Source organism: Furipterus horrens, unplaced genomic scaffold (assembly GCF_987537825.1).
Source record: "Furipterus horrens unplaced genomic scaffold, mFurHor1.1.pri manual_scaffold_8, whole genome shotgun sequence".
Taxonomy (NCBI): domain Eukaryota; kingdom Metazoa; phylum Chordata; class Mammalia; order Chiroptera; family Furipteridae; genus Furipterus; species Furipterus horrens.
The window spans coordinates 85109390-85120161 of NW_028327178.1; the positions used below are offsets into that span (position 1 = coordinate 85109390).

Sequence of the window (10772 nt, forward strand, 5' to 3'; positions counted from 1 at the left end):
AGGTGTAACTTAACATGGTATATCTTATAGGATAGATAAATCCTCCATATCATAAGTATTCCAATGAGTTAAAGGAGACAGCAGCAGCACAAGACAATGATTAAGAACCTGCTCTTTGCAACAGAACATAACTACTTCAAGTTCTGGCTCTCCCACTTACTGTGTGACCTTGGGTAAATTATTTGGCTTCACTAAGCCTCAGTTTCCTCATCTACAAAACAGAAACAGTATTACATACCGCAAAGGTTTGGTTGTCTTCAGTAATCAACATTTACTAAATCATCCAAAAAAGCAGTTACTAAATATTACCAAACAGAAAGAATCTATTTAATTCTTAGGTAGACTAGATGTAAAATTAGCTAACAGGATAACTGGGAGTTGGGGCCTTAGAATATTCAGCTTTCAGCTCAGTTTCTGACCTCAGGTCAACTAACCTCCCATTTTCCACCATCATCACCCTCTCATTCTCAACTGTTCCTTTACCCACATTAGATTCCAAGATCAACGATATCATCACTGCTCTGCAAACACCTACAATTCCCGACTCCTCTCTCTTAATCCTGTTTAAACACAACCATCCATGTTGTACTCCAGACAGGCCTGCACCTGAGCACTGAGCACTAATCAAGAAAAACACATAGTCCTGGCCCATGTGGCTCAGTTGGTTGGAGCAGCATCCTGTAACCAAAACGCTACAGGTTCGATTCTCTGTCAGGGCATGTACCTAGGTTATGGGTTTAATCCCTGGTCCAGATGCTTATGGGAGGCAACCAATCCATGCTTAGCTCTTGCATTGATGTTTCTCTTTCTCTCCTTTCCCCTCTCTCTAAAAGCAATGAAAAAATGTCCTCAGGTGAGGATTAAAATATATATATATATATCCATCCATATATATATATGGATATATATATATATATATATATGGGTTGACTGACCTCACTTCAAGTTCATGACCACAAATCTCCTGTGCGCACTCAGTATTGCCTAGCAACCCTATACTTGCTTACCTTCTCTTTTCACACTGTCTTCTCTCACCTCAAACCAACTCCATTCCTTCCAAAACCTCTCACTCTAGCTCATGACCAGGTCCACATTTTCCATGAAAAACAGAACACAGAACACATTGTCAGCACTCCCTCATGTTCCCACATCCAAATCCACCACCTACAGGAATCCACTCACTCTCTCTGCCTTTCCTGATCCCTGGTCCTCTCACCTTCTGTGAGTTGTCTTCATCATCTCCCACCTTCCCTGCATCATTAGTCTCTCCCTGCCTACCCAATCACTTAATTAGTTAATTAAGAACAAACTTTCCCCCAGTATATATATCTTTAAAACTACTCTTCCTTGACCCTATTTCTTTATTACCCTATAAAGCAAAACTTCCTTCAAAGTGATGCCTATTGTCATCACAACCTCACACCTGATCACCAACCCACTCTGTTTGTCCCCACCCTCTATCGGTGGTACTCATAAAGATCACCAATTAAGTCTATGTGTTTTAGGTTCCTTGACAGCAACACCTAACTTCTGGGACACCTTACTGCCTAATATTTTCCATTTCTCACCAGCTGTTTCTTCTCATTGCTCTACTTACTGCTCATTTCTCTGATCCCTTCTCTTCTTTTATCACAGCCTAGATTGACTTTGCCCAGACTTGACCACCTATATGCTGATAACTCTCAAATCTGTCTCTAACCATGACTTCTTCCAACTCCACAATACTACATTCAACTGATAATTCTATGTGAAAAGACAGAACAGCCCTACTTGGTGTGGCTCAGCTGGTTGGAGCGCTGGCCCATAAACCAAAAGGTCGCAGGTTTGATTCCCAGTCAGGGCACAAGCCTGGGTTTCAAGTTCTGTCCCCAGTCGGCTCATGTACAGGAGGCAATGGATCAATGTTCTTCTCCATGGCCCCCAACCCCACTGCTTCCTCTCTCTCTGGAATCAATAAATTACCCTCAAGTGAGGATTTTAAAAAAAGAAAAGGCATAATAGTTCTTGGTATTTTCCACAAACTCTGCCTTACCCTAAGCGTTGCTAATCACAGAAAATGTTGACCTCCATGTATCTGCTTGTCAAAAAGAAAAAAAGTAACAACCTAACAGTCACATTTAACTTTTTTCCTCCCCAGCACATCCAATTCATCAGCATATCAACTCTATCTTCAAAATAAATCTCAAACCCATTCATTTCTTTCCCACTCAAATCCAAATTACTAACCCCGCTCCAAGATTATTGGAGCCTCCTAACCAGCCTCTCTGCTTCCACTATCACCTTGCAATAGTCCAGTTCCCATATACAACATAAATCAGGCCTTCTCATTGTGCTGCTTAAACCCTCCATGAGTCCAGCCATCTTCCCAGCAGCCATTTTGGATGCATCAAAACCTCCATGGAATAAACATGAACTACGGTGCCAGTTAACTCAGGTTTCATATACATTGTCTCATATATCAAAAATATAAATAAGACCCCTTACTTTCAATGAATATTGCAATCTCATGTGGCAGCTAAAGAAATATACAAACAAAAAAAAGATCGAATCCAGTTGCTGAAAAAGATCTTGTCTGTTCAAAAAAAAAAAAAAAATCCATTATTAGTATAAATAACCTTGGACAGACTTGGAGACCGTATTAATGAGTGGAGGCCTTCATGCTTCAGAGATTAAAAACAGGGAAAAAAGAAAAGGAGAGATTGTGAGACTGGGGAGAAGCTGTGACAAACAGGACCTAAGTCTGAAAACCAGAGGTGGTAACCCTTTTGAGACTATGTTTGATGCATATTTGGAAATGCCATATAGCAATGGAAATGCCCTCCTTTGTTTACCCTGCAAAATCTTCGGCCAGTTCCATATTGCTCACCAGCTACTGGGCAGGTGGAATTTTGTTTCTATGAACCCCAAAGCAATAACTGATGTTACAAAGGAAGATGCTGTAAAACTTTCATTAGGTGGAAATTAGTTTCTCTTTATTCTTACTAAATATTGAGCAAAGCTTTTCAAACATAAACCAAATCATTACTGCCTGTGTAGGTGCTCACAGGGATCCAGGCCAGCCTTGTACAAGAATATGTTGTACCTATTTCTACATGCTAACATTGCCCTGATTTAAAATTTTTCCTCTACCTTTTCCCCACTTCCCTCAACTGTGTTATTGTAGAACATGTAGTTTTATAAGCCATTTCAAATCCCTTATGAAACAAGGTAGAAGATAAATACAAACAATGTCATATAGGATGATGGCTGGTCAGTTTATAAAAGCCTATTTAACACATAATGTAGACTTCTGTTATAAAATTATTTCCCAAGTTCTAAATAAAGCCTCCCCTCTATACCCCAAGTGACACAAAGGAGAACTTCTCTCCTTTGTTGGTCTGCTGGGGAAATGAATACAGAGAAGGATGCCTACCGCCCACCCAGGGCAGGGTCTTCTGCTGGGTGATGAGAAGGGTATGAAAGAGATCACAGACCAAATCTATGGGGTGCATGTGACCTCCCACCAGCATAAACCAGAGCAGAGCCCCAGCCTCTACAAGCTTCCTGATCACAACTAGCCCACTGTTTCCCTATCCACCAGTGAAAACCAACTATTGTTGAAGATCAGAGTTATTTCTATCACAATAAATAGAAAAATAGTCTCACAGCTTCTTCCCTTTATTTCTATATCTAATGCAAGCAAGTACTTGGTTCTGAAGGAATTTCTAAGTGTTTTTCTATTCTGAAGAAGTTAAAAACCAAGAGTAAAAATCTCCCTCTCCTATGCCTTCATATAGAGAATAACAGTCCCACAGAGATGTTAAAGATAAGTCCTTACACAAAGTACCAGGTGAAATTCATCTTGAGGATTTCCTTACAAGGAAAAGCCGACTAAGGCTGTGCTATTTCCTTGTAGCAAGAGACCCTGGGATGTAACAGGGGAGCAAGTGACTTTATAACTTACCAAGTCAGTTAGTCCAGCTAAAGCAAAAACTCCTAGTGCTATACTAAAATCTTCTTCAATAATCAAATAACCCAAAACTGGGGCCAAGCCAATTCTCGTCACTGACAACATATTTGGGATTGTCCATGGGTTTTCATACTGAAACACAAAGACAACAAAATTTAAATTAAACTCATACATTATATAACTATGTACATTAGAAAAATACACTAAGGGTTAGAAGCTTCATACTCTTTAAATTTAATACTTTAAATTGAGTTTTTAAATCCATCTGTTTTCACAGACATCACTCTAAAACTGTCAAGAATGCTGACTGGTATGGCTCCATGGGTTGAACGTTGTCCCACAAACCTGGGTTGCAGGCCAGGTCCCTAATTGTGGGTGTGCAAGAGGCAACCGACCGACGTTTCTTTGGCACATCAATGTTTCTATCCCTCTCTTTCTCCCTCCCTTCCCCTCTCTCTGAAAATAAATAAATAAAATCTTTTAAAAAATAAAACTGTTAATACATAAGATAATGTGTCACGTACCCAAAGGTAGACTAAAGAGTCTACTATTTTTGAGTAGTTTTCTTCCTCAAGAAAGAAGGAACAAACTTGTATTATCTACCAATAAATTAAGCCTTTAATATATGATATCACCATTGGAATTCAAAACTTTAGGCACTGCTTTTAAAAGTGAAACTTCAAGGGGATCTCATAGAGAAAGTGTCAGGAAAAAAAAAAAAGCCAAATATATCAACTTCTGGCATTCTGGCTTAAAAATATTTATTGCAAACCTCCCTCACTCCTCTACACATACCTATCAAAAGAATAGTAAATGATACACAGTGTTTGTTAACATGAATGAAGAGGGGGAAAAACATTTAATTCCATAACCTCACTACTAAATTGGAGAACTGCTGGAAGAAAATGGAGCTAAGAATAGGGATTGAGATCCTTAGGAAATACAGAGAAATTTGGAAAACTGTTCAAAATAGCCACAGAAATGTTAAGATTCCCAATTAGAAACCCCTGCGGGAGCTTTATGATTCGTTAAAACTTCAATTGGAGCCAAGCTGTCTTCAGTTGACACTAACAAAGGGGCTTCTTGGCAGCTGCTCTGGAAAATGTGCCTTGCTTCGCAAATAATGTTTCACAAGAGGATATTTCAACTTTAAAAAGCCTCACCCTAGCAAATCTAAGACACCCTGCACAATCAATAGGGCACAGAAATAATATCAAGAAAACGTCTCTCCCTAAAGCCTGGATTTCTTTTCCCCACTGAGTCGGGGCTACCAATTCTACCCCAAGGGGCTATTTCACAAGACTAACCCTAGTTAATTTCTTTCTTAAATCAGTAACCAATCTGTCTGAACCTTGATCTTGATTTTTTTCTTTAAAAAGTGATCGTTTCCATTTCTAAAGACATCTTTTAAAATTCCATGAACCATCCTGTAAGAGAGTTCATGTACTAAGTTCGTGTTTTTAAATGGAATCTGGCAGGAAATGTGCACCTCAGCTTGTCAGGAAATGGGGTTATTAGGATCAGGTGGCAGAATACTGTCCTTGAAAGCTACAGAAAAACTTCAAATTCTGCAGGAAAGAATCACCAAACAAGAAGCAATACAAACATCTACCCTGGGACGTTTTATTGAAAACAGGCCACATTGTATAATTAAATGGAAACGTTCTTGGCATATATTCCAAATTCAAGTTCAAAGGTCGGAGTCCGGAGGGAAAAAGTAAGTCTGTTGACCATACTGTGGATAAAACAAGTCAAATAACGAGTCAATGTTACAACTTGTGGGCGGTTGTGGGGGGGCGGGGGGAGCACATAGATAGCTCATGATTGAGAAGAAGTAACAAAGCCAAGGATCAGAATAAAGAGGCCCAAAATTAATCTCAGATATACGTGGGGCAAAATTAAAGACAAAGTTGCAAACAACCAGATCGTTTCATTTGGTGATTTAATATAATATACGAGGTTGAATACAGTGAAAAGGGTTCTTTTTAACTCCACACAAAACTATATTTTAGTCAAAATACAGTACCTCATTAATGTAAAATCATTAAATTTATACATTTCTAGATTAAAATTAAGAGATCTAATCTCAGATTACCCAACCAAATAACCTGTGGCATACTCGACCAACTACTGCCGTTCCGGGAAGGGCTTCAGCGAGCATAGGCAACCTCAGAGCATCCCGCATTCAAACCCTGACATGCTTCAGCTATGAGAGGCGCTGAGACCCCCGCTGGGAGGTGACCACCTCAGTCCATGCTGTACAACTGATGAAAGCAGCACTGGGACCCACTGAGGACTTAACAATTGAAGATGTAATAATTGCATGAGTCTTGCTAACATGACATCAAAAGCTCTCCAGCATTCATGCTCTGTGTCTCCTACTTGGGCGGTATTTCAACAGGTAAGTACACAAATATCTCCCGCCGTTACCTCAAGAGAGTTTTCATCTTTTTTGTAACTAGAGGTCAAAGAATCTTTCAACTATGACTTACATTATCATTCATAATATGTAGGGTTGCCAAAGGTCAAGTAACAGTGAACAAAACCTGCACAAACAGAAAGGCCTGTATTTCTTTCTGAAGATTCTCACAGACTCTAAACATTGGGGATTCCCTTCATTAAATTAAGACAAGTGAGGGCTATTTTCATCAATGCAATACCAAGGCCGGTCCAGCAACCGAAGCGGATGGAAGCCGGGAAAGAGGATTCTAACTTGGCCACGAGACTGAAGGTGGACACGGTTGGTACCTCTTAAATTCATCCCACCCGGATGACCTGCCCGTAACTTCTCTTCAGAAAACGGTTTAAAACTTCTGAAACTGAAGCGCCCAGCCAGGGCCAATCAAAGCACGTCGTTAGCGCCCAGGACTGAGCCCCCACAGGGCCGGTGATCCCCACCCAGGGTAGCCCCTTCTCTTCCGTACGTACCAGGCTGGCCGCGTTCGATGGGCCCCACCCGCCGCCCCGGGCCTCGGCGGCGGCTCCCTCTCGGGCCGTGGACCCGGTGGCTGCCTTCCCGGCGCCCGAGCAGTGGCCCCGCGGGACTGCCCCGGGCAGCCACACACCGAGCGCGGCCGGGCGCAACCACCAGCGTTCAGCCAGGCAGCCCAGGCAGATAGGTGTGGGCGGCAGCAGGGCCCCGAGGGCGCGACCCTTGCCCGGCCGCATCTCCGGCCTCCATGCGGCTCCGCGCAGGGCACCCCACAAGCCACGCGCCACGCGCGAGGCCAGCATGGCCCTGCGGCTGCGCTGCGGCAATGAAGAGAGCAAGAGCTTAGCAGTCTGGGGCACTGACGAGCCACTTCTCCATCGAGTGCCCCAAGTCTCCGACGACCTCGGACACTTCCATACTTGTTTTCAAACCCCAGCACGTTCCTCTTATACAGGTGGCCTGAAGCCGGCAAGGGCGGACGGACGACTTCGCGACGCTTTTGCGACACCGTCCCCCTGGCGGCAGCGGGAGGCGCGCGCCGTTAAGTCCCTTGGCCTTTCGGGTAGCGGGGAGTGGTTGTTGCCTGCGCGTCTGCTCCCAGCCTCTACGGAGTCGGTGGGCAGGGGAATAAAGAGAGAGCATCGAGCAGGGAGGGGTGAGGGGCCGTGTGGTGGACTTGACCGCGACAGGGCAGGAGCTTTCTCGGGTGTGAGCCTGAAGTTCTCCAAAACTCGCGGCTTGCACGACAGCCTTCGGAGGGGCGCGGGGCGGCCTCCGGGCTCTCTTAGGTTTAAATCTCGCAAAGTGGTCCAGAAGTAATAATGGTAACTCCCAGCTCCTTTTCCTCTTTTGAGTGTTGCACATGTCAAAAATATGAGGTTTCAGAAAATGTCAGTAACTACTAATTGTCTACCTGAAAAGGATGCTCACTATAACCAAGCCATATGTATGGTACATTTATCCCATTTAATCCTTCCAACAACTCTTAAGATAGGGTCCATTATTACCTTTACATTTTTACAGATAAGGAAACCTAGGTTTAGAGACCTTAAAAAACTTACTGACCCTAGCTGGGTAGCTCAGTTGGTTAGAGCATTGTCCCCATACACAATCCCCGTCTGGGCACCTATCTATACGAGAATCAACCGATGAATGCATAAATAAGTGTAACAACAAAAATCTATATTTCTCTTTTCCTCTCTCTCTCTCTCAAATCAATAAATTAAAGAACCTTACCACACAAACATCCAAAATAATAGTCAATTGTTAATTAACTGGTTAATAAATGTTAATTATTAATATAGTATTTATAGCATACATTATACTTATTTATGTTATTACTATTTATTAATATTGCAATGTTGCAGAACTGTTTTCTTATTCAGTTCTGTGTCAAATTGAATTTAAATGTTTCTTACTGCTGAAGGGGAGCTGAGTTTGCCAACCACAAATATGCCTTTTTGGCCTGTTATTTTAGGAGGGGTCATTTTAAGAAACAGCAAACATTGGGAGAAACTCTGAAGGCCAAACAGAAGTTACTTTTCCTGAAAGGACATTTAGGTTTGTAAGGGAAATCCCCGTTTATAAGTGCACTTCACTGTGCCAGGGCTGTCTTCACTATCAACGGGGAAGGCATGGACTTAAATGTATATAACAATCTTACCCTTGTTCACAGTGCTTTTCCTGGTAATCTCTTGTAACTAACTCTCCACCTCCAATATCTTTTGTCTTTAGCAGAAGGTGGTACTTGAAGTGATGGCTTCTGCCATTTTGGCAAGTTTCTCAGTGTTCTTGGGTCTCTCCCATGTACACATGAGTTATACATGTTATAAAATTTAAATTTGCTTTTCTCCTTGTCGATGTAAGAAATGTCTAAACCTGTAGAGAACTTTTATAAGTTTATTTGAGACAAAGTGACGACAGTTGCTGGAAAGTAAAATTTCAATGGATTGAGAAAAAGTAACTTCACATAAACTCCATTTCTTTAGCAAAACCCTTTCTCCTTTCTGTCCATCCACTCCCTTCCTTAATCATTAAGCCCTTAGGGCATCAGATTCTGGTCAGCATCAAACTGTTTTAAGAACAAGGCTCAGGTGTATTGACCACAGAAACAGAGTTTTGGTTAAACTAACGGTAACGGCACCTCAGTTGTGCTACTACACACTCAGGAAGCTAAACAGAATGACACCATGATTAACATCAGGACCTGATACAGCAATCAACTACTCCCTACTCTGGCTCCAACCAATCAGTGAAGGCAAAATTTTTTTTCCTTTATATAATCTTTCCCATGTGGGCCATTGGAGAGCTAGGTTTTAGAGTGTTTGCTCACCTGTGACTGGGGTTGGCACCACTTCCTTAAAATAAACCTTTACTTTCTTTGCTACAAACTCCTGTTTGCATCTTATTGGGCTTTTTTTAAAAAATTTTATTTATTTATAAGGGAGGGAGAGAGAAAAAGAGAAACATTGTCATGTGAGAGAAACACTGATTGGCTCCCTCTCACCCCCCCCCCCCAAGTAGGGACCTGGCCTGCAACTCAGGCATGTGCCCTGGCGGGGAACCAAACCAGCAACCTTTCGGTTCCCAGGCTGGTGCTCAATCCACTGAGCCACACCAGCCTGGGCTCTTCCTGGGCTTTGATGCACACAGACAGATGAGCTCTTTAGTATAGTAACAAAAATGTCCTGGACAATGGCAGTTTTGTAGTTTATTTTATACATTAGAATGAAAGGAGACATGAGGGTTACGTGAAATCAGTAGTAGATTAAGTGGGTGGGAGAAAGCAAAGCAGGGACATCTCTGTGATTGGATAAAAAGCAAAACAGAGAAACATCTTTTACATTGGTGGGTATGTTACAGAAACAGGGGAGTCCAAAAATAAACCCCAGAGTTTGCGGCTGGGAGATAGGCAGCAGGAAGCAGCTTTCAGGATGCCCTTGCATGCCTGGAGCTAGTGGCTGGATACATTGTTGCAAAGATCCGCTTTACTTCCAAGACTCAGGAAGATGGGAGGGATCTTGGACTGTGGGCTGGTACGGAAGAAGCAGACAGAGCCTACGTAGGGTTCTGTGAATGGTCAGAACTGTTTGCAACACCCACTGGGCGAGAGGATGCAGGGGGAGAGAGGAGGCAGGGAGGAAGAGGGAAGGAGCTGCCGATTTTTGGGCTGGCTCTGGCTCTAGGAGGCTCTCTCTCTCAGGCTCTCTCTGGCCCTCACTCCCTCACTCTCTGGCTCTTGTGGGCTCCCTCCATCTGGCTTGGAGCAGGGGTCTCTAGGCGGCTTTAAGAAGAGGCTCTTGCCAGGCTGCTTGGAGAAGGAGAGGAGATCCATGCGGTTTGCAGGAAGAAGGCAGTTTGCAAGGAGGCTGAGAATCCAGGCGGTCCTGCATTGAGAGCTGGAGGGCACCACAGCACAGAAAGGACCTCCCCAATCAGAACTGAGTGATTGGCAGCTACTGGTAAAGCTGAACTGTGCCTAGGAAGTAGGGAAACGGTGTTTCTGACTTTCCTAAGACTGGCCAGGTCTGGGAGGGGGAGGCAGGACTTTGTGTAAATAAACAATTCCTTTTCTTTTCACCAAACTCTGGTATTCAGAGTTATAATTCTGGCGGCGGGCAATCGGGCCCCTAACTAAACAGCCCGTGGGTTCTGTTTCAATCGGAGCAGCTCAGGGGTTCTGTTACAGGTACAGGTTAACATTTACAGCATATGGAGATGGTCTGCGGGAAAATCAACAACAATGAGGGGCTCTGTGGCTTCATTCTCTGATGCTGGTGGTTGTGCCGTGAGCGATCTGGAAAAGAAAATTACTCTGACATTTCAAAGTAATCTTAGATGCAAAAAAAAAAAACCAAAAAACAATAGGCTCACTTAAGGTAAAGATTGACC

General features: G+C 43.0%; 1 protein-coding gene across 1 annotated transcript in view; it reads right to left on the reverse strand.

The window, feature by feature from the left end:
- CRLS1 (cardiolipin synthase 1) overlaps positions 1 to 7377 on the reverse strand; it is a 31171-nt gene extending 23794 nt beyond the window's left edge. The window contains exons 1-2 of the mRNA XM_090286066.1: positions 6878 to 7377; positions 3944 to 4081 (exon numbers count right to left, since the gene is read on the reverse strand). Coding sequence (XP_090142192.1) covers positions 3944 to 4081; positions 6878 to 7183 — 444 coding nt within the window. The 5' untranslated portion in view covers positions 7184 to 7377. The remainder of the gene's footprint in view (positions 1 to 3943; positions 4082 to 6877) is intronic.
- Between the last annotated feature and the right edge of the window lie 3395 nt (positions 7378 to 10772).